Below are 24,712 nucleotides of genomic sequence, written 5' to 3' on the forward strand. Positions count from 1 at the left end.
ATACTGACACATTACATTTGCTTTTAAACTTTGCTTGCCTGAAATAATGAGTATAATTTTTACTCTTGCAAAATATGTTTTTTGAAGAAAATTTCAGGCTATTCTTAATCTCAAGCCATGCAACATTAAATACAGACTCATTCTACAAGGTTTACCCCAGCATGGGTCTGGCAAATTACTCCCAGTACAAATGACGTATTGCAAAAAAAAAAAAAAAAAAAAAATCTTCTGCAAAGACCTGGCTCATTTAAATATGAACTGATTACCGTGTAATCCTACTCTGCTTCTGCATGAGTCATGTTTAAATGTCTTTAACTATTAGCTTTGCATGAGCTGCTGCCTTTCTTTTTTCACTGCCTTTCTTTGTTTTTTTTTTACAACCCTTTTCTTTACATTTGTGCAAATTTAATCAAAAATGCAAATTTCCCAAATTTTACTAATGCTACTAATACATACTTTGAGCCTTGTGTTAAATTATGAACATGCTTTGTTTAAGGTTGGAAGGATGTGATGCAAGGTCTTGTAAGGGGGGATTGCTCATTATTGCATTCTTTTCTTACTACGTTTTTTTGATGTGACCATCAATTTTCAGCCTTCCTCTCTGAGTGGCCCTTACAGTTTTCAGAGAACGTCCAGACCACTAATGATTATTAATTTGCAGTACTCATACAATTAGTGTATAGTGATGTCTTGAGAGGAAAACTTGCAAGTCATTAGGTACATCATCTATCGTGGATATTAAAAGCTTATATTTCCTTGTTTAAGATGGCAGGTTTTTGTGTTTCAGAATTTTTTCCACCTTGAAAGTGTGCCAGTAAAATTTGAAAACTCTGAAATCTTTTTTGGGGAAACGACAATAAAAAAAATAAAAAATAGTGAAACGCATTGCTTGCTCAAAAAGAAATCACCAGTTGGATTTAATTAGACCATTAGCTGTAGGGGCTTCCTATTGGCAGCAAATTATTATTGACATCAAGTAGAGAAAATGTCTAAAGAGATGTAGAAACTACTAAAATTAGGTTGAAAACTTTCAGCAAAATTGGGGTCAAAACAGCAGTTCTTGTTGGCACAAATCCTTCAGGCTTATGCTCGAAATGTAAAGAAGTATTCTTCAAAAGTCAACAAAAGAATGGCTTCACCAGAAGAAGATTGGTTCTCAGCCCAGACCTAAATGTGTTTTGTGATCTGAAGAGAGATGCACACAGAATATCTGCCAAATTTAGGGCATTTTTGTAAATAGAAGGCACAAATATGTGAGCAAAATGTGCCAATATTGATAAAATCATACCTTAAAAGTTAATTTTGAAAAGGTGATTAATGCTTGTGTGTGTTGAAAATTATGCAACAGTATTGTTTAAATATTTTTCTAACTCAAAAAAGTTGGTTTTTGAAAGGAGTTGTTCAAGAGCTATGTCAGACTAAAGGTGGAAAAACTTCTTTAATAATTTTGGTGTTCTGTTTTTTGTGATATTTCAAAAATCTTGTCACTATGACAAGCTATGCAGACCTTGTAATATCCACTTTCCCTAACGACTTGTCCTTTTTTTCCCAAAACACATTTATTTGAACTGGTACCTCTTACCTTCAAGCTCCTTCCTGTGTTGTGCTCTGGCACACTAAAGATAATGTCTGTTAGTTTGGTAGAGCTGCTGTAAATATGTTTTAAAGTTAAATAGATGTATGTTCTGCAGCATTCTGTATTCTGTACCATTTTAATGACATGCTATAGTTGCTAAAAACATAGGGAAATTGTTGCATTAAACTGCTTCTATGGCTGTTCTGAACATTTAGTAGGGTGAAGGAAAGGGTAACTGTTGCAATAAATGGATGTAGACCTGGACAGTTTGAGAATGATGGTAAAAGAAAATGAAAGTTAGATTTTTTTTTTTCTTTGCCTCCTATAAAAACTGTAGAAAGGAGGTGGGAAATAGCTCAGTGTATCCTATAACTTCTTGCAATCAGAATGCAATTCCCTAGAAGCATGTTGTAGAGCGAGAAGAGCTCAGTCTCATATTAGAATACATTTACTCTACTAACAGACACCTTCCCACTGTGAAACAAGTCCCACAGTTGCAGTAATAAAAATCGCTTCTGCTACCTGCCACTATTGACAGATAACAAGGTTAAACCCTGGGAATTGTGCTGACTGCATGGGTTCAAGGTAGTTCTGCCACACAAATGTGACATCTGAAGACCACTGTTAATGGCAGAAGATTGATTTTTAGACCAAAAGGACCTTCTTTACATTCTGTACCCTCAGTAGCGAGTGTTCATATTTAGGTGAGAATCCAAAACCTGCATCAACCAAAGACATTTACCCTTTCACTTGTCTTACTGTCCACATTGTCAAATTATTGCAAAAGCATAAGACATTTTGCCTTGATATTTACATCTCAGAATTTATATCTCAGTCTATTCATAATTTAACAATAGAGGACCTGCAGCTCCCAACAACAGACATAATCTTCAGTATGCAGTAATAGCTATGATAGTTATCCTGTTTGCTTTTGTCAATTTTAGTGAAACTGAGTGAGCTATAAATGTGTGAAGGATTTTTGTGTTGTCACAACAGATACGCTAATGCCTCAACTTGTATTGGAAAATTCTCTGGCCTACTAACTGTTGTGCTGTTTGTGTCTTTTTGCACATTAACCTTCTCCGCCGATCGCTGCATGCAGATAACTGGGAGCAAAGTTGCGGTAAGTAGCCTATTATTTATTTGGCTTCCAAATCTTGTTACTTCTTTGTATCTGTCTTCATTCCTATGAACCCAGGCATACACACACAGATTCATATACACACTTCAGTCATGAAGCCGGTTGGGAGTATATTCTGAACTGTGCATATAAGGTCATTGCTTAGCTTTGTGTATAAAGATGCATGTTGATGTGTTAATTGAAAAAAATATATGTATATTGTCGTCTTGGTTTCTGCAGTGTTTCTGTTCATAGAATGCTGTGAAATAGCTCTTTGCCTGTGAATAATACAACTTCAGTTATTTTTACAAATGGACAATTCTGCTGCAACCTTCACCCACTGCATAGAGAAATAATTCAGATGGTTCAGATTAATATAAGCCTCAGTAAATAAAGGAGTACAACAGACTTGTTGGAAGTTGAACTAAAATGCACTTGCAGACCAAACCACAATGAATGTACTGTTTTGTTTTTTTTTGGGGGGGGGGGGGGGAGTTTCCACCAAACGTCACTATATTTATTTATTGGGACATTTATTTTTGAATTTGTTTTCACTACAGCTGGTTTGACGGAGATAAGGAGGGAGCTCAATAACCAAATTGTGGTTGTGGTGAAATATGCGCATCATCTGAATTACTATCATTTATGTTTGTCGGCGTACTGGCAAAAACAGAAGCGTAGACCATAATCAATTATTGCCTTTTCATCTGCAAAGAGACTCTGCTGTCCTGCTGGATTCTGTAGGCAAAATGAGCGTAGTATAAATAAAAACCAGCGTCTTGCGCTAAACATTACTCTCGTCTTTCATAACATTTCTTTTTGAAGTTCCAAGGTGGGGCTGAGTTTATATAAAACCACTTGCTGCTGCAGAGGACGTTTACAAGAGGAAAAAAAAAATTATGACGGTTGTCCACTTTATTTTCTTTTATTTGAAATAATCCACAATTAGTCATCATGGAGTTTAATGGTAAATGTTTATTACCTAAGAATTCAATAGAGCTGATTTTTATTGCACAACATGGTTATGTATATTGAAATATGTTTAACTCTCCGCCAATTTGCTTATTTACTGACTTGTGCTTCAAACGTGAATTGGAAAACTTGTTTGCTGAATATGATTGCACAACTCCAATGTTGCTCAAGTAATATCCTTATTGACTGGTAGATTGTTCCTGATTGATGTAGTCTGAGTCAGGTGTTAGTTGCCACTTAAATGGGGTTCACCGAAGTGGAAAAAAAGACCTTAACTCCCTGATGGGCAGCGATTGGTATCATTAGTTAAGTATTTATGCACCGACCTAAGCTGTTTATTTTTGAACAGGGATTTACAGTCTCCCTTTCACCATTCTTAAGCCATCTCAGATGTTTAAGCTTTCAGAAACTTTTTTTTCAACTGTGAACTCTTTGCTTCATCATCCCATTTATGAATCTAAAATAAAGAACCTTCAAATATCAAAACCAAGAGCAGAGGACTTCACTGCAACCACAAGCGGCAATGTCCACAAGCATAATTTCTCCCTGTAAGAAAGAGTTTTCCATGTTTTTCAACTTCCTAGAAGAGTTACATTTGTTCTGCATTCTAAGCAAATGCGGAATTTATGTTTAAAATAAAATTAATTCAGTAATTTATTATAACATTATTATTTAATTTTGTTGACCAGGGAGCTTGGTTGAGTTGTGGACATTAAGCAGTTGTTTTATCGTATGGTTCTAATTGCCTTCAAAAGTCTTTAAAAAAATTATTTCTGTGAGAAATGGAGAATAAAAAAAAATCTTCTCACACAGTAACCTTTTTCGAAATGTGAAATTGCAACTTTAAGTAGTGTCGATTAAAGTGCTCTTTCATTGCCTTTTCAAGGACTTTATAAGGATTAAGACTGTAAGACCTAAGAGAAGCACAAGTCAGGTTAAACAGTGCACTGTGACCTGGCTCATGCGCTCTCCCTGCTCTCATACATACCTTGCTCTTTGAGGCATTTTTCAGCCTTTCATAAACTGTCTTTTTGTGCTTGGTTATTTCTGTGGCAGCAATGGATTTATCAGCCTGGACTGTTTGGATGGCCTACATAGTAGGTTTCAATCAGCAGTAATGGCTACCCTGTGTTCAGTAAATAGAAAAGGGCAAAATTACCTCATTTTGGATCATGACCGCTCATCTAAGGTATGAAGACATTCTTTCAGAATCTCTGCAGACCGTTTCAAGGATGCGAGAAGTCCTGGTCATCAATAACTTTCATTCATTTCAAAAGCTCCTAAGAAGTGTTTGACCTTGGATTTTTAACCTTTGTGAGAATCGCTGTGTACTGAAAGCCACAAGCTCTCATTCGTGAAGGCCCCATTGAAAGAGAGCATAGAAGGAACAGTATTTAGCCTGGTTAGCCAATCGTGGTCTAGTCAAGGACCATCCCCCCTCACTCCCCCACACGCACACACACACACACCCACACACACATTCCTGGCAAATTCCCATTTTCACGCTGTCAGCATGCGGCAACGTGGGCTCTCAGATGTGCTAGATGGAAAGTGTTGGTTCTGATGGTCCATTGGGAGAACACAAGTTTAACTCCTCTGTCTCAGGCATGAAATCTCTCTGGCACTTTCTCCTCCGCTAGTAAGGAATGAGCCAGGAATAGAACGCTATGAATTGACTTTCATCACTCTGACCATTGTGGAAGTGTGCGACGCAGCTCCACAGCACTAGTCTCACTTTCTCTTTCAAACTCCATCAGAAAAGTAGGGGAGATGTAAGCAACACATTCAGGTAATTACAGGCTTCCAGATAGACTGGGATGATTGCATTACACTGGATACCTGCTGCTGTCTGTTGACCTCTACAGCGGTTTCACATTAGTCAGTAACCACTGACCTGATTTACGTCACAAGTCAAGGTCTATCTGTCAGCGTCTGCTGCTGCGTTGCTTTAGAAAGTAGACTTCTATCTTGTCTCGTCCAGTGACAGACTCTGCAGCTCAGGGGGCTGCTGAGACTTGGCGTGAGAGGGCGTGTGATCCATTTGTTGAAGAAATGGCAGTGGAAAGTCTCCAGGCCATAGGAAATGATCAATACCTGTACGACTGGACAGATGACTGCTTGGATGCCGGCCGGCTCTGAAATGTCAGGTTGTGCGGTGGTAAATAGGGTTGTGTAAACAACTGGTCTCTGTATGTTGTTGTCAGTGTGCAGATTTGACCAAAGACTCTAAAAAGCATTATGCCTGAGAGAAAAGGTCAGTACTGGCTGCACTGTAGCGGATCTAATTTACCGACATGTTCTTGTTTTCCGAGTAAAACTGGGTGTGATTTTAGGGTTAAAGGTGTATTCTTATAATCTTTTTGCCAATTGTAAAGTAGAAGTATGTTACTTTAACATATCAACAGTTTAAAACATATTTCTAATAATATCGTACATCTTCTTTCTATTAATGGCACAGTTTTAAAATAGAAACACTGTAACCCAGGGTTTCTGTTCTAATCCAGCACTAGAAAGTAGGATCTCATGTTGATTCAGAGACAAACTGAAGAACCAACCACGCACATTAAACACCTAAGGGCAATTTAGAGACCAACAGACATGAAATGCATGTTTTCTTGGCTGTTAGAGGAAGATGGGGAACCAAAATAAAAAAAAAAATAAAAAATTGTTTTGTGAGAAATTTAAAAACTTTGCTTGTTGGTTTTGATTATGGAGATGCCAGGTGGATGATTCCTTTCTGAGCTTTTATCTTGAAGATTCAAGGCATGTTCAAACAATGACCAGTTCCAGGCTGGAAAAGGGAAAGTTCTAAAACTCAGGTCTCAGTTACATAGCTTAGAATGACACAGTAAGTTTAGTGTTATTTCCTGTCCTAACTAGATACATCACTGATACATAATGACTTAATTGGTGGGTGTTCTAAATATTTACTCCACTGACACACTTCATTATCAATTTACCTTGTCTGGACACTGATCTGAACAATATCCACTGAGGTAGCCATCTTGTCTCTATGCCTGCTGGTGTCTTCAGAGCACTGAAGGGTCACCACAGCTAGTAACAAAATAACACCTTAAAAGATTATAAATGAACAAAAATTTCTGCCATAACCAGTTATTTATGAGTGAAGCCGGCGATGTGTGAGACATGTGAATGTTGGAGAGAAGAAGCACAAAACGGCTCAATGACATAAGTTCATTATTTTACACAATGACAGAATGTTGACACTTTAAGGTTTCAACCACTTATATTAGCATTGAATAATAAAATGTATCTCAACAAGCCGATACGAAACTGCAGAGTTTTGTTTGTGCCACTGTACGGTCATATTTTAAAACTGATTCAAACTAGAATCAGAAACACATCCAGTGAAGATAAACATTCATACAGCTAGATTAATTACAGCATCTGAGCATTTTTATATTTACTAAGGGAAATAACACTTTATTCATTGAAGAAGTAGACCGTTTATTTACAGATCAAATCAAATTTGTGTATAAAGCACCCTAAAAATAATGAGCTTGACCAAAGTGCTGCACAGCAAGCAGGGTGCAGAAATGTTTGTCTGTGTGAGTGTTTTTTAACAAAATTTAAAAATGGTTATTGATGGAGCCTGGCTGATTTATAGCAGCAAACCGTTCCACATTGTTGGAGCCGCCGCTGCAAAAACCTCTTTCACCTCTGGATTTACAGAAAACCTTAGGTACCGTTAACAGCATCTGATCTGCTGACCTGAGAGTACGAGCTGTAACATAAGGATGCAGTAGTTCAGTGAGATGAGATGTTGCCAAGTTATTAAGAGACTTAAAAACAAATAAGAAAAGAATTACCCTAAAGTCACCTAGAAGCCAATGGAGTGAAGCCAGAATTGGACTAATGTGCTCTTGTGTTCTTGTACTTGTTAAAGCTACAAAATGATGTAAGGTGGGGTGATATGGTAATAGGTGTGCATTGACCTGCAGTCAGTAATACAACTGCGTAGGTGTCTGTAAACACGACGAAAATCATAACAAATTACAAGCGTTCTCTGCTATTTTTCACTTGACAATATTTCAACTTTGCATTAAAATAACAAAAAAATAATCTTTTAATAAAAGCAAAATACATTTTGTTTTCATTGAATTGATCATTTTAAGGATCTTTAACCTCACTACAATATTTTTATTTTGAGAATGTCCAAGATTAATAACAACCACTTTGTAAATCTTTCAAACAAGTTCAGGTATATATTGAACTGCATTTAATTGTACCACAAATTAAATTTTTTGACAGAATGCAATGTAATAACAAATCTGGCATTTCTTTGTAATATCAGACACCTAATTTGTTAATTTCTTTTAATTTCAAAGTGCTGTTTAACTTTTCTGTTAGTTTTACTGTCTCATATTAAATAACTACTTAAACCAAGTCATCTTCATCTTAAATAGAACCAGTAATTATGAAATTATTGTCTTTAGAAGTGTTTTTTTTTGTAATTCCCAGATGAACAATTTACAAAACTGACTTTACATCAACACACTTTAAAAATATAAATATTCCCTAGTTAAATAACCTTTGTGTTTTTATAAGTTTAGAATGGAGGTTTACAAAGCACCCAATTGGGGCAAAAGCTGAAAACTCCGATCACTTTAATGTCACTAAATATTAGATATGAATATTATTAAGTGAAAATGTTAAGAAATCCAGGCTTCCCTCCAATATTTTTTCCTTTCTACCGTGTTTTTGTGTCAAGCGAGCTATTAAACTGGGGGCTTTAGGTTGAGGAAATATGATGTGGCACATGTCCTTGATGCTTTAAAAGGACGGCAATGAAAATTTAATAAATAGCGTGTGCCTCTCATGCCCTAAGCCAGCGTTCGCCATTCACCATTCTATTATAAATTAAGATCAAGGAAGCAGGCTCTGCAGAGGACTGTCTAAATTAGATTGTTCTTTGATTGGCTGAAAGCTTATTTTAGAGTTCATCTTTCTGACTTAAAAATTTGTCTTGGAGTTCTCAGATGGAGGATTTATCTGACAATCCTCTGGTAAATGGGAATGCAGGGTTAGGATTTCTTCCGTTTTTAATGCATATGAATATTTACTGCTTCTCTTTAATTCTTTAATAGTTTTAGGATTTTTACTTCCAGTCTGCTTTACTGAAAGGTTTTTTCTTTGATGTCTATATTCAAATGCCGAAGGCGATGCAGCAGAAGTCCCTTCTGCCTTAAAAGATGAGGCCAGATCTCTGCAGCACTGCCTCAATTTTTAAAAGATGTTCAAAGACTTGCTTTGCGAATTACCTGATATTTCTGTAATACAGCACACCTGCAGTTGAATTAAACATTTCAGAATTATAAAAGCTTATAACTATCAAGTACCTTCTGCACACTGTTTGCATGTTGCATCCGTTTTAAAATGTTTTCCACACTGTTTTCTCTAAGGTTGTAAAAATGTTTTCTTCACCTAGGGGTATATATGCTTTTTTTTTTAATCAAATCTATTTAATAAAGTTTCTTTCTATGTCAGATATTTTTCAGTTTTTAATTCATTAGAACTTCTGTATGCTTTTTGTCAAGGTCACAGTGACTTTTTCCTGTGAATTCAGCATCTCAGAAGTGACTTTAAGAATCTGCATTACATCTTTAACGAACGTTGACTCGGACTTATGGACGCGCCAATCACAATGTGATTTTTAAAGGTTGAGGGTAAAGTTCAGCAGAGCTCTACAAAGCCATATATTGGCTTTTAATTGAATTGCTGTTTGAAAACAAGCAACACATCATGAAGCAATGGCAATCAGTCATGACGCTGTTCCCTTCAGGCAAACTAAATGTTAAATATTCAAGACGGATGTAAGCAGTCATTTGCTTTTCAAAATGAATAATTTTAAATTACATATTACATTCTTTTACTAGAGTAGATTTTTTTTTTCTAGTACTTCAACAAATGGATTACAGGTGTTACTCAGGTTACACATTTTTAGTAAAAGTAATCAAAAGTAATAGATGAATGTAAAATTTTTTGGGATCTGCAAGGAGCTTATAGTCAGTATTCTCTAAGTTAGGATATTTTATACAACAAATACTTCGTCCTCATCGTCATCTGTGTAGCAAAGTCTAAGAAAAAAAAGAAAAATACAGTCATAGTGCCGGCTGGCATAGCAGGTAATTTCTTTCCTAATTTTTAAAATTTTTCTGTGTAATGGAAGGTCAGGACAAATCAAAACAGAACTGTAAAATAGAGCTGTAATTGTAATGGTTTCTCTCCAATAAAGCAATAGTTGGCATGCGAGTAGTAAACTGTATTAGTTTTCATAAAATCTCTTTTTTTTTTTTTTTTTTCCTAAATTTACAGAAAACTCCTAAAAATGAATTATTACTACTACTACTTTCAAAAGCATTTTCAGTAACCTCAAAATGTAATCCCAACTGCATGGTTGTCTCCTTGTATTATCAGCTTTTTTTTATCTCAGTAGGAAATCTCAGCTGTATGTGCTCCTCTGTAAGAAATACAATTGAAACAAACAAACTTAAAAACCCCCCCAAACAACTAAAAAAAAACAAACACTGTAGGCAACTGTCCAGTTACTATTAACTAGCAGGCTGGCTTGTGTTGTGTGATGTTAAACTCAACGTTTTTAATGATGACTTCTAAATTTATTTTTGCCTGTTATTTTGTGAATGGCTCCACTTCAGGCATTCATGGTTGGGTTGACCTTTACATGCTGTGGAAGAGCTGGAGTTCAGCTGTGACGGTGGGTGGGCTGTGTGGGAGGGATTAGGTCAACTTCAGCTCCTGTTGGGGGTTCTGGGAAACAAGGTTACTCTGCCATGAACAGTTATTCTTTGAGTTTTAGTTCATTAGTATTTTAAGTTATCTATATCTACATTTCTAAATCTTTCAGAAAATAGTTGAAAAGTTAAATATTTTTTTTCACTCATTTGTGGAGGGGAAATAGTTCAAGCTTTTTTTAATTTTTATTTTTGGTTTTTATTATCTGTAAGCCATAATTGTCAGAATCTTTTGTCTCAAAAAGATTGTTACAAAGCAGAAGGCCAGGATTTAATTTGTTAAATAGTTTATTTTTCAAACAAATTAAACAATAAAACAAGAATACATACATGTAAATACAATAAACAATGTTCTTCAATATATCCTTATAATAAAATATAACAGTATATACTGTATCAATATTTTAATGCATAAATAATATATAATTGCCACATTATGGGCTAAACAATCATGGGGAAGAGTCTTTCCACAAAGTGGATACACCCCAAAAGAGTCTTTGCTAAACAAACTGGCTGTTCACACTCTGTTGTATTCAAAGTTGAGTGGAAGAAAAAACTGGTAGAAAGAAAGGCACCAGCAATATTGAGAGAATTGTCAAGGAAAATCAATTAAAGAAATTTTGAGTAACTTCTCAAGAAGTAGTCAAAAGGTTGTAGGTTTGAGTCCAGCTTTCACCTATTACATGTCAATGTGCCGCTTGGGACTTAGCCCTGAATTCACTGTTGATCTGCGTTTCAGTGTGTAAATGTGGAAATCGGTGAATATGTCTGTAGTAAAAAAGATTGAGTGGCCAATATGACTGGAAGAAATTTATATAGGATTTCTGAAACCCCATATAAATTCCACCTATATAACCCATTATTTATATAGGTCAATCATTTTCTGAAATGATTGACGAAAAAAACTTTTTTACTATGTTTAAATGTTTATTATATGTATCTTTGTTTCATTTGTTAAAAACCAAAACAAAGAACAAATGTCATAACATTATCAGACCCTTCTTGAATAATGTTTAACAGCAGTTGCAGGTGTAGTTATTGCTTTTCTGTCTCAAGTAAAAGTGACTAAACATTTTTGTGTTTCCACAGTGAAAAAGTTACTTTACCTGAGATTATCACACCCTGTGACTCTCATACTGGCCCATATCTCCTTCTTTCTGTATTTCTATTTCCTTTGACACAACTTTTTTAAAAACATAGGCTTTTCAAAGCCAGAAACAATCATTCCTCTTCAATCAGAGGAGCAGAGCTGGATCTCGTTATTTTGAAGGAAACATGAAAGGCTGAAGTGGTCACAGTATGCTGATATTGGATTGAACAGAGGCTACGGCAGAGCTTTAAAGATGCCGTGCTTGTGTTGGTGTGTGCACTCTGCTGTGTGTAGCCGTACATGTGATAAGTACCAACTTTCTCTGTGCTGTACTGGCAGACTTGGATGTTGCAACTCGGGTTTAGACTCGGCATGGAGAAATGCACACCGACTATTTCCAGAGAGGGGCAGTAGGGAAGAAGAAGAAAAAAAGGATTCCTAGTTTTGTTGATTGTGAAGCTTTGAATTTTTCTCTACTGTATGCACATCCCCACACGACTGATGGACCTTGTGAAAACTAGCTTTGCTCAGTTGTACATCTCTCCCCCACAGCTCTGTCACACACTCAACAGCTCCGTCGGCGTGCTCGGCTCAGTGGGGGGCTCCTGTGGGGCCGCATTAGGCTCCATAAACTTTATAGCATATTTTTACAACCCTACTCTCAGTATGCATCTACCATCACAAGCCACCGCATCTGCTTTAACTGTTCATGCAGCTGTGAAATTCTGTGTATCCCCATGTTTTATGGTTGCTTGCTCCTCTAGTCATTCCCGATTTCTTTATTTGCTTCTTTAGCTTTTAGATATCCTCTACATCTGTGTATATTTAGTAAGCTATTTGCTTTGTTTGATGGTGCGTCTTTTCTTTTTTTGAACTGGATGTCATCTTCATCTCAGTGCCGGCTCTGTGTACATCGAGATTTGCTTGGAGGATGTTTTGCATTTGGGGAATTGATAAAATGCTTCAGTTCATAAACCTCTTTTTTATGCATCTCTATTTCTACCACATGCAAAGTTTGCCATGACTTTTACCAGTAACTTTTACAGCACCTTGCAGCTCAAGTTAAAGTCCGCTCTTTACAGCAGTGTGCTAACAAGGTATACTTGCCCATCAGCTTGAGCTCCCTAACAGAGTAGTTGTACTTGGATGCACAAGAATAAAGCCACATAATCGCCTCATCAGTGGCCAGTTTCCTCCCTTGTTCCTCAGACTGATCTCTCCTCTGAAGATCGGTGACATGATCAAGCAACCTTACTAGTTGTTTTTTTCTGGCTTGTGGTTTCTTTATTGTCTCCCGTTTAAGAGAATGACCATAGTGTTAAATTGGCAACTTTTAAGCCGTTAACCGGCACCATGTGGTTGGTTGGACGGGCTTTTGTCCCTTGCGAGTAAATGAGCGCAGGAAAAAAAAAAAAAACCCAACGAATTAGTCATCTTGTGTTGGATATAAAAATGTATGATTCTTAGACTTGCTTTGAGGTTTGTTGGTGAATCGTTTTAGCTGCGGCACATGATAAGGGCCAAGTTAGAAATACTCGCTCTTGATCCATGCTGGATGCTCTCCCCATGCCACACACTGCCGGGGTTCCGAAGTGGCTTTAGCTTTTTTTCAAATTGCACATTTTATTCTTTATCTTCAGCTGCTCTCTGCCAAGTTTTAAAAGTGATAATAGAGAGACGGCACTTCAAACAGTTCGGATGTAGTTAGGTCTTTAAATAAAAGTGATTATCCATAATCACGGTCTGACTCGGGGTATGGGGCTACTGCAGGTGTCTGACCAGAGCTGTAGTTCCAAAGTGAAGCACTTGGTGGCAGTGGATGGCTACTAAATTGTCAGGTTTACTGGATGCACAGAGCTTTATTATTGGTATGCTGTTGTCTTACTGGGTTCCTTTGAGCCAGCTACGTGTACCATTAATACCGTTTCGTAGACATCTGAGATTTAAAGGGTGGAAGAATTGTAAAATGGTTCAGCTGCAATTAGTCTGCCTTTTTGGATCACTAGTTTGCTACTGTAAACAAAAAGTAATGAGTCTGGATGTTTAGATTTTTTTTTTCTTTTTTAACCTATATCCTATATGAATGTTGTCTCTAACATGGAAGATATCTTTCCTTTACTTGACACCACTATGCTGATCAGACTTATGCATATGTTGTTCTTCAATTTAACATATTTGATGCATTTCACTGCTTATCTGTATCTGTTTTTTACAAAGCCATGTCATTTCATACTTTTCTTTCTTCTCTGTTGTCTTTATAGAAAACCTTTAATGCATAACACCCACAGACCGACACCAGGTTGGCATCTTACTGCGTTCTGTAATATGTTTTCCTTCAGAAAGATGAACTTCAAGCCCCATTGCTCATCTGAGCCCACTTATTTATACACGTGAGTCATATTTGTTTATAGACACCCCGAGCTCTTTAGATGATGCCGGTTCGTGGATTTAACAGCGATGAGACGCTCTTGGTTATCTACAACTTTCACCAAGACTGGCTGAAGGAGCGGTGATGCTGCGGCTCTCACATCCCGTGTTTCACCTCTTTCCGCCTTGTCATTTTTGTCTGAGGTGCTGAATCAATTTTTAATACACAGCCATATGGCATTGTTGCTTTTGCAGATGAATATGAGGTAAAATAAAGAATATAAAGCAGAGCAGCAATGTTCACCCCTGCTGTTATTTCCACATATGTTGTAAAGACGTCTGCCTCCATTGACTGGTGGTCGGAGTAAATCAAGCACTCTGTTTGAATGGGGCCAATTACTTGATATTGGCCCGAGGCTCATTTGATGGCAGATGTATAGTGCTCCAAACTGCGATGTGCTTGATGTTGGCCATGGACACAGCATGAGAGGGGACATCCAATCATGTTGCGATGGCTGACTTGTCTCTTGTCTTTTGTGAGGAATGGTCTTTTAATGCTGATTTGGGCGGGTATGCTGGCCTTGAGTGATGCAGCCGGACCGGGATTTAAAACCTTATGAGGCTCTGTCCTGATGTGGTGTAATCACCCAGTCATTTAATAAGACGTGCAGGCGGTTCTGTGTCATGTGTGAGGTGTTTTTCTTCTTCCCTGTCATGATTTCCCATGTTAGCTTTCAGCCGGGTGGCTGTGCCGCTGACGGGTGTTGTTTGCTGGGTTGTTTGTTTGTCATCTCGCATGTGTCTGTGTGAGGAAAAGGAGGAGGAACTTGCCACCACAAAAGAATGAAACTGAGAAGGGAAAAACTTCCTTCCAAAGCCCTTCAACTAGAATAAAAGAATAGGCAAAAAGACTATCTTGATGTTATTATCTCTGCAACATCTTCAGAGTTTCTGATATAAATGAACTAAAGGTTCTAAAATTGTCATTTAAATTATGCCTTTCATCTCCCCGTAGTTTTTAGTGAAGCAGTTCAGCCCAAGTCTCTAGTGAGTCTTTTTTTTTTCTTCCCCTGTTTGCATTTCTGAACAAGCGGCATAACTGTAATGAATTCTATTATTTTAAAACCAATTACTGTTAGTTGGGAGCTTTTTTTACCGCTGCCACCGTTCCCTCTGAGGAGCAGTGCTGCTGTAGTGTCAACTGCTCTCAAACTCTGATACATTTCTTCCCTTTTCCCCAACCACCCATACTAATGTGCTCTTCTAGTATGTACTGTATCTAATCTCTGCACACAGAACATTTGATTGACATTTTTGTACGTAGACTGTAGAAATCAGTGCCATCTACAAGTAATTTATTTTTATTTTTTTTAAATAGCGGATATAAAAGATTTGTTGTTGCATTTTGTGAAAATGGAGCATGAACAGTCTTTTTTATTTTTTATTTTTTACTATAGAATGTTATAGTGTAAAATTAAAATCATGAATAACCCTGACAAATTTAGGTCCGGGAGACACAACTTTGGTCGTTTGAAAAATCTGTAAAGGGAGGAAAAGATTGAGGTGATGGAAAGGATGGTTTCCATTGTCAAAGACTTGAAGCTCATCACCACTGACTTTGGGACAATTGGTATGAAGAGTAGCCATGGCAATAAAGTATTGTTCTTACAACCTCGAGCATGTCATTAACATTAGTCATTAGATAACATGAACTACCTGAACTATGACCTTAAGTCCCAGAGGATCTGAAAAGCACCAAAGAGCAGAGAGAGAAGGAGGAAGTTCAAAGCATTTCTTCACAGCTTTCTATACATACCACCAAACAGATTGTTTCCTTGGTCGCTGCTTTCTGGAAAGTAGATGAGGTTGATTAGCATTGCTTTCTGATGACTGATGGTTTCATCCATCCAGGGCATTTTAATGTACAATATCATATCTGCTGAATAGGAGGAAATTGAGCTATTAGAATGTCTTGACAGTCATGAGATAGCAAAGGTCTTCAGTCAGAGGCTTCTTCAGACTTGTTGCAGGTCTGACTGCTACTGGAGTTCCTTCCTACCCACAACATCACCACCCACAATTACTCTTTCTGTAGAATCTTGGTTGATATGAGTGGCATTTATTTTCTCTTTGGGATTAATAGATTTTTTTTTTCAATGGAACTGAATTGATACTGAGCATAAAATAGCAAATACATATAAATGCTCTTTGTTGGTCTTTTAGAGATATTTCAACTGAATTGGTTAGAAAACATCGGCAAAATGTCCAGAACCATTTAAAATACATAGAAGAATGGAGATAACTAAGAGAATAACAATCGGTTTCAAAATCCTCCCACCCCTTAGCACAGTTAATTGATAAAACAAGGTCAGAAAAGGATGGACACCGAAGAATTTAGTTCCATGTTAGCCTAATAATTATGTGTGCGTTTATTGAAATTCATATTAAAAGACCATGGATTACATAAAAGCATTTGAATATAATTCAAGGCCAGGGCTGACTGAAAGGTTCTTCAGCCTTTCTTTTTCTTTATTATATATAATTAATGCTTTGGGGTCTAACAGAGGAGTATCCTTTCAACCAATTTTTGAGCATTTATTTGTAAGTAGTAATTATACGTGTTCATGACCACTAGAGAGTTTTTTAATGGAGTCTATTAAGAAATGCCTTTTCTGATGCTTCTCTTTTTTTCCATGCATTGGGCTAATTGGATCCAGCTCCTTTGCTCGCTGCTTTCTGGAGGTAGATCATTTTTGTTCACATCTTTTCAGATTTTTGTCTTCTACAAAGGTTACTTATGTCCAGCCTCCATGCTCCATGCTCCTTCAAGTTGCACCCTTAGAAGTTTCTGCAATTTCTCCAGAGTGTGAAATTGTTAACATTTTTGCCTGATCTTGCTGTGTGTAGCTATTTTCCATATTCACTTACACACAGGCTATAAGAAAGCAGAGAGAAAAACTGGGATTAGACACATCTACTCATTAAAAGCCAGACACTCATTCTGCTCTAAAAATTGATTTATAGCTTATTTAATAAGCTGAAAGGTTACCTCAAAACAGATTTTCTCCGTAATTGACCAATTTAGTGCCGCTCGATAAGCATTCATGTTAAACTGAGCTTGGTTGAGGTATTTGTTCCTCTCGATTCTTATCCCTTCCTGCAGGTTATCGCTGATATTACAGTATCATGATTATTTATGAGATGAGGTGTGAAATATTCAACATGTTTTTTTGGATGTTAACATGATGTGGGTCCAGAATCGGGCCACAATGGCTCCAGAATTAGTTGGCATCACTGAATGTTCCCCTAATTGCCTCACTTTGCCCAGCAGCTGTCTGCTATTAGGTTTCTTTGTTCCAGATGTTATCTCATTAGAATTGCATTGATCATCCTAATGACTCTGGGAGAGATTATTGGTCTACATTAGTGTGACCTGCTTGCCTCCCCACTTCCCTGAGGTCAAATGACAATAGCTTCATTTATTCATATGTGGAGCTGACAGTTAAGTATGGCACAATCCTTGGCATTCTCCAAGTTATAGTCCAACCTGCTTTTTTTTCAAGTGGCCAATGTTTTAATACCGGTGTATATTTTAGTGTTTCAGCTGTGATTGACATCCTTGTGTGGTTTTGTTGAATAATTTTGTGTTTTTTATTAGTCAGTTTACAAAAAAGGTGACCTTATGTGCACTAGGGGAATGTTTTTGTTTATTTGCATTAAAACGGCAAGATTTACGGACTTTGTTATTCAGGGTTCCTGGAAATAAAAGTGCTATTCAATTCTTGCCACACGAAAGTTTTTTTGCCCGTTGCCGTGTGTGAATTGTTTGGTTTGCTGTTTTTTTTATTAGTGACATGATTGAGGTTGTCTTCACAATTTGGCCATGGACCTAACCTGTTGGCAGAAAACTGTTGCAGGTTGCAAGGCTGTTGACATCCAGTGGAAAAGTATTCGTTGTCTCATTGTAATCGCATTTTATTTTTCTGAAATTTTATGTGTTAGACTAACTCAAATTATAGCTTAGTTGTGAAGTGGAAAGAAAAAGTACACACAGGTTTTTGTAAATGAAACTTGAAAAGCAAGGCTTACATATATACCCAGAGCACATATCACCAAATTAGAATTACAATCCTCCTGTGTATAAGTGAATTTCAGTATTAGGTCAGCTGTTCTCTGAAGGACTCAGAAATGTTTTAGAGAACATTAGTGAACAAACAGCAGGCAGGTCAGAGAGTAAGTTGTAGGGGAGTTTAAAGTACATTTAGGTTATAAAACAATCACACAACACCGGTCGATCCATCGTTCGAAAATAGCAGGAGGATAGTCTAACTGCAAATTCATCAAGACATTGCTGTCTACCTGAAATGACAGCATAGAAATAGTCATATTACTCTAGAGGAGTAGCAGCGATCCACATCTCATACCTAATAATCTATTTGTTGTTATAGCCATAAGTCATACACTTTCCAAACCAGTCCACGAAGGTTTTTGTGTCTATTTTGCTACAAGACGCGTAGGAGACAGAGCAAACATTTCAGAAACTGGTCTGGTTGGATGAGATTGAAATCAAATGCATCTGAACAATGAAACATGGTGGTGGCAGTAGGAAGTTGTTAGGATGAAAGAAAGTTGGACGAAGCCAAATTTAGCCAATCCTGGAAGAAAACCTATTATAGTCTGCCAAAGAGTTTGGACTGGGCAGAGGCTCACCTTCCAGTAGGACAATGGTTCTAAACATGCAGCCAGAGCTGCAAAGAAATGGTTTATAATCAGGGCCTGCAACTACAAAGTTCCATTGTTCTGCAATGTTTGGATGCACCCCTGCTTCAACACACACCTGAATCAAATGAGTGGTTAATGATTTGCTTGCTAAACTTATTGACATGCCAAGAAGGTAATTCAGCCTTTTGATTCAGAGGTGATTTAGCAGGATGTGTCCAAACGTTGCAAGACAGTAACACTAGAGAACTGCAGTTACAGACCCCTGGTTAGGATTACAACATATTTCTATGTTTGAATAAGTCTAGACCTGTAGATATTTTGTAATATATACAAAAATCTTGATAATTGATAAATATATTTTTAAACTGATTGAGTTTATGCTATTTTACAAAGAATGAACATCTTAGTGAGCAAATCAGTAGTGCAATTACAATTAAAGGAGATACTAAGAATTTTCTACTTGGGAAGGCTGAATACAAATGTTTTAAGTGTTTTTATTGTAAAAAATATACATATTGCTTATTTATATATTACTTTGTTTTGTTCTATAACACCTCATTAAAACATGGTCAAGTTTCTAGTTGCAGCAACACAAAAATGGTAAATGTCAAGGGTTGTGAAGACCTGTTAAGACACTGCAGAATAATTTAATAATATGAGTTTTCTCAAGAAAATATGCAAATTATCACACAACATTCTGTTCTGTTTTTTGAGACAGCCCTTCTTAGGGTATTTTAACAATTGGGAACATGAGATAAAATTGAGCTGGCAAGTCAAATGGACAAAAGAATAGGTGGAAGGGTTCAGCACAGAATGAGGTGGACACAGGAGAGGGAAAGTAGAACACGTCACGTAAATGACGGGAATATAGTACGAGACAGGGAGAAGGAAAAAAGCCTAATTACACTGTCCAGCCTGTCCCTTTCTCTCAGTGGTCAGCACCGTAACTATTTCTGACTGAACTAGTTTCTGGAGACTAGCGTAAACCTGCCACAGCGCATTTCTCTTGTCAGCTAATTTTCTTATATAACTCGGAGGTCTCGTATTGCTGGAGGCTGCAGTGAAAAGAGACCTTGGAGTTATATAATTATTGTATTAATCTGTTTCATACTTCAGCATCTAACGAGTAGTAAAACAATAATGCTCAATTGCATTCATCTCAAAGGTTCAAGTTGCCGGGCTCCACGGTCTAATGAAAACCGTGAGGCATCAGTTTAATTATAATGTACTCGCCCGTTATCATAGAGAGATTTTTTATTTGGGGGTCTTAATGAATTTCTCATCAGTTTGTTATTAACATTTTGCTATATGAGCCTCAAGTGGGGAAGTAGGCAATTACAGGGCTTTGTACAGCCAAAAGGACAAGAATTTGTGGCTGTGTGGATGAGAAATAACTTGTCCCAAAGAGCTGAGTCTTGGAGATATTCACAGGTTGCTGCTGTTCAGAAACTGGACTCTGCATTCAGACAACCAGATGCCTCGTGTTTTTATTTTTACCCATAGCCACATTAGTATATGGAGGCTTTTGGGAATAACATGATGCAACAAATTCATGTAGAGGTTGTATATTTAAACATGACTGTTAGCTACATGAGTGTGTATTACATTAACCAGGCTGACTTGTTTTGATGGGATATTAAGATTAACATGATGTTGTTTGGTGTCTTTTTTCACAAAGCACTCCTTCAGTTTATAGCATTTTCTGGTTGAAGAACTTGATTGCTACTTTTATGGCTTTGTAAATGGGAGTTAATAAATTGCCCTCTGATTGAAGACAATGCCCTCACATTTGATGGAAAGGCCATTTGCTATTGCTGGCTGATATAAATCATGTATATGTGCTAGTCTTTAGCATGAATTTTTATTTTTTATTTAATTTGCTGCCTTCAGCTCCATTCTGATTCATCCGTGACAGCTGCACACAGCATAAACGTTTTATGATTAGTTAAAAAAGATTTCACTTTCAGCACGGACAGGGGCTTTTACATGATTTACAGAGTCTGTGTCTCTACACGAGATCTAAAAATATAGGCTGTCCAAAGAATGAGCCTTTGGAGTTACGAATGCTGTTTTATCTGAGACATTGGACTGGTTTCTGGACTTCTGTTTTGTGCAAAGGTTTTAAGCTTTGCTCCTTTAGGGCCAATCTCCTGCAAGTTTTAGATATGTCCCTGCTTCAGCACCTCTGATTTAAATTGAGCCATTAACAGGCACCTGGAGGACATGTTGACATGCTGAAGAGGCAATTCAAGCTCACTTACTAAGTCAGAACACCCTATTTAATAATTGAGTTTGATGTGCTGAAGCAGGGACGCATCTAAAATTTGCAAATCAGTGGCCAGGGAGAACTGAAGTTTGACACCTCTGGTTTATGCATTTGCATAGAGACCTTAATTCAGTTATTAAAATGATTTTATTTATTGATTGCGAAACAAGAAGTGATGCCATAGAATGACGCTAAGAAAAGTTTTCAACTTTATTTTCTTCCATCCTTCTTTCCATAATATGTACATGGAGTAAAGTGGTGCCCTTTTTGAGTTAGTGTCCATTATTGTATTATTATATATCCTGCACTTACAACCTCTCACCTAAACACTCCTCTCATTTCATTTACCTGCCTTTTAGTTTGTAGAAGTCTGTTGTAGGTCTAAGTATGGCTGAATAAAACAAGTATGGTATTGTTAAATCACAACGTATAAACAAAGAATATTTATGAATACTTTATGCTACTATTGCATGACAGTTTGATCATTTGTAGATTTTAAAAATAGTTTCACAGCCAATAATCTTGTTTTTCAAGTTATTTTTCCAAGTGTCAAGAAAAAAAGACAGCTTTGCTGGACTAATTAAAGGTATGGTTTGTAATTCTGTTGTAAGCATGGCAGCGCTTCATGGCAAAACAGCGACATGCGTAGTCTTTCAACATAAATTTATTTTTTCCAGGTGAAGAAAATATATAGTAGTGTTTTTTCTTTGTATAACAACACATTATCTTAAACGATACAGATGAGAACTGCAAGACACTGTGAAAAATATGCATGGCTAAATTATTGGGAAAAGTTGTGCTTGTTTTTGTTTTGTGATGAATTGCTTTTTTTTTCCTTAGTTCCGCAAATTGACACGTCTTCTTTTCAACTTCTTCTCCAGCTAAAGTATTAAAGTAGACTTTATTTATTCAAGCAGAAAAATGCAAATTGGTTTAAGTCCAAAATGCTTCAAAAGCATTACTTTGCATAGTCATTTAAACTGTGGCTCTTAATTACAGCTGGTGTCTGTATCTTATACATAAATGCAACTCCTCACAGAAAGCACAAAGTGAAGTTTTGGATTATGGGGGGGGACCAAAAACAAAAAACAAGGATGCTGGATAATAAGACAGATGGTCCAGGTCTGTTGACAGAAGCTTCATGCATGGTAACAAGGGAAGAGAATAGTACAGTATTTCTGCTGACCCTACGCCTCATATCTATATATAAAAAACTGACAGTGCCTTCCAACCGTCCTCAACACTCAGCGCAAACATGGCTTTTCATGCTGGCAACTGGACACAAACACTGAGCAGCTCCCCAACCTATCGGTTTGTTTCATGCATCTTCAGATCTTGGTCACATTGATTGATACACTGAGGACAAGTTCTTTACAAGAGGAGAAGGCTTGCTGGTCATTACGGGCCTGAGGAACTGTAGTCTTCCCAGAACAAGTCTGTCCCCAGACCTAATGTTCCATTAATGAGGGGAAAACATAAAATATGAAAGCAAAATCAATTTACATTTTTTACAACGGCCATCATTTATTGATTTTTTTATCTTGGGCTACTAGTTGATAGAACTCAATAATAGCTGCATAAATACTCTGTGCTGTTGCATATTGAAAGGGCTGGGAATACATTATTAAAACGAGAAAGTTGAAGTTAGGACTTTGTTGAGAACACAATCTGCCTCTCTGCATTTGATTTCTGGTTAACTAAATCAACGGTTTTCAGTTTTATTTTTTGAGTGATTACAACACCACAGTGTTAGTGTTCAGAAGAGGTTTCTCTCCTTAGTAGAAACTCCTCTGGCAGGTTTACGTCCTATCCCCTCCGGCTGGATTAGCACCAGTGCTGGAGGAGGATGAGTTGAGGGAGTCAGGAGGATAATGAGGGCATGGGGTGGACCCAGGGGCAGCCGGCAGGGCCCAGTTAGGTGGATCTGCTTGTGGTACTAAGCCTCTTAACTCACTCCATTTTTACTGGTGTTCTCAAACTGGTATTTCATTCACAGTTCTATTTAAATACACGTCTAAAATGATGTAAATCCTGTGATTCCAGCTGTTTTGGGATAATGAGTAATCGGTCTATTTTTCAGTACTGTGAAGAAAACCTAATGCTCAATCCACATTTTTTGGCCAATTTCAGATCCTCTGGTTCTGTAAAAGTTATGTTTTTATTAGAGCTGTCAAAGTTAACACATGCAATTTACCTAAAAAGTTCAACTTGTTAATATTAGATAATGCATGACCTACTTTGACCTAAAAGACTGTCTGCAGCGGAGAGAGCGTGTTACACAGATCAAAGCAGAGCGTTGCACTGTCTTATACCGTGCTCAACAATGCAAAGTCGGAAACACGAGTGAAAAGAAGACTGTTTTAAAAAACATTGCAATGGACATTTGGATAAAAGCAGGATAGTATTTAGCCTACTTACTCCAGCAGTGAATTATCCTCCCACTGAAGCACAACCAGGTAATGTTAGTATTTCTAAATTACTGTTGAACCAAAATTCTTGAATTTGAAAACGTGGAAAACTGAGATGTTTGGTTTGATACAAAAAATAAATAAATTCTTAAGCAGTTTTGGAAAGCATGCATTTTTACATTTTAACCTTTCAAAGTATCTAAGCATTATTTGTGTCCAGAACATACATGAGCATCTTGTTGTCCTAGAATGATTAGTATTGCAGAGTTTCTCCTACAGCATGTAAATTGTCAGTTTTCTTTTGTGATTTTTACCTATGCTTAAAAAAAAATACCCATCCAATATGGATGGAGGATCCAAACTGTTTAATTTTTTTTCTGCCTTAAATTGACTTCCCTTGTTGCTTGCAGGCTGCACTGATCTTGGTAAAAAGCTGGTCTGGGCTTTTTGGCAGCTCCAGCTGAATGTCATTGCAGAGTGTGACGCTGTTGAAGGTAGACAATGATTTTGACTCAGAATTACAGTAAAAATAACCAAATCTATAAAAACCCAGATATATCCAAGTGCTGCATGAAGTTTCTGCAACTTTTGACTTGACACTTGACAGCTTGACATTCCATATAGTCAGGGGTTGTATACCTGAACAACATGCTGATACAGATACTGATGTCTAAACAGAACAGACATTTTCTTATTCAGTTATTCTGTTTTACTTGACTTTTTTTTTTTTAATTCTCCAAAGAATAGCTGCTATTTTTAGTCTCCACATGGTCAAAAGACAATATGCCATTATTATGAAAGCTGAACATATTCCTTGTTTTAAAATAGGTAAAAGATGATTGGTCAAATCTAAGGAAAGTAAATTGATTTCTTGAATTAAATATAGGGTATTTATCTCATAACAACTAAATAAACTTGAATAATATTAGAAGAGTCAGTGCTATATACTCCTGAATAAGATCTAAATTTAAAGCATTATGTCAATGCTAATCCAGTAACACTTCCTCCGCAGTGCTACTACACTTGTGATTTCAAACTACCTCCAAACTCAGTTCAACTTGGTGCTTCTAAAATAATTTTGACCTAATAACCTTGCCGTAGAGCTTACAAAATATGAGTTGCAATAATCAGGTGAAGATTATTTGAATAGCACATTTCAACAATTAACATTTTTAAGGCAGAATGGTTAATTGTTATTAATGATTGAGGATTTCATAGACATTAAGACGTCAGTGGAGCTAAGTTTTTGTAGCGTTACTTTAAAACTACAAGGAGTGTTGTTAGTTATACGACAGTATACTAACACCAACCTATTGCTGGGCATACAGCCTTTATCTAAAACATATTGATTTTGGTTTTCTACATTACTATGGTTTCAAAGGAATTTCTAATAGGAACAAGCAAGTGGTTTACTTGCA

General features: G+C 36.9%; 1 protein-coding gene across 9 annotated transcripts in view; it reads left to right on the forward strand.

Moving 5' to 3' along the window:
- Nucleotides 1-24,712, forward strand: part of diaph2 (diaphanous-related formin 2) — a 439,308-nt gene that overhangs the window by 37,434 nt on the left and 377,162 nt on the right. For 8 of the 9 annotated variants that reach the window (XM_044127178.1, XM_044127181.1, XM_044127177.1 and 5 more), the window contains one exon: nucleotides 2,679-2,699. The exons of the other annotated variant lie outside the window; for it this stretch is intronic. In XM_044127178.1, coding sequence (XP_043983113.1) covers nucleotides 2,679-2,699 — 21 coding nt within the window. The remainder of the gene's footprint in view (nucleotides 1-2,678; nucleotides 2,700-24,712) is intronic. 9 annotated transcript variants of the gene reach the window in all.

Source organism: Gambusia affinis, linkage group LG09, assembly GCF_019740435.1.
Source record: "Gambusia affinis linkage group LG09, SWU_Gaff_1.0, whole genome shotgun sequence".
Classification (NCBI taxonomy): Eukaryota; Metazoa; Chordata; class Actinopteri; order Cyprinodontiformes; family Poeciliidae; genus Gambusia; species Gambusia affinis.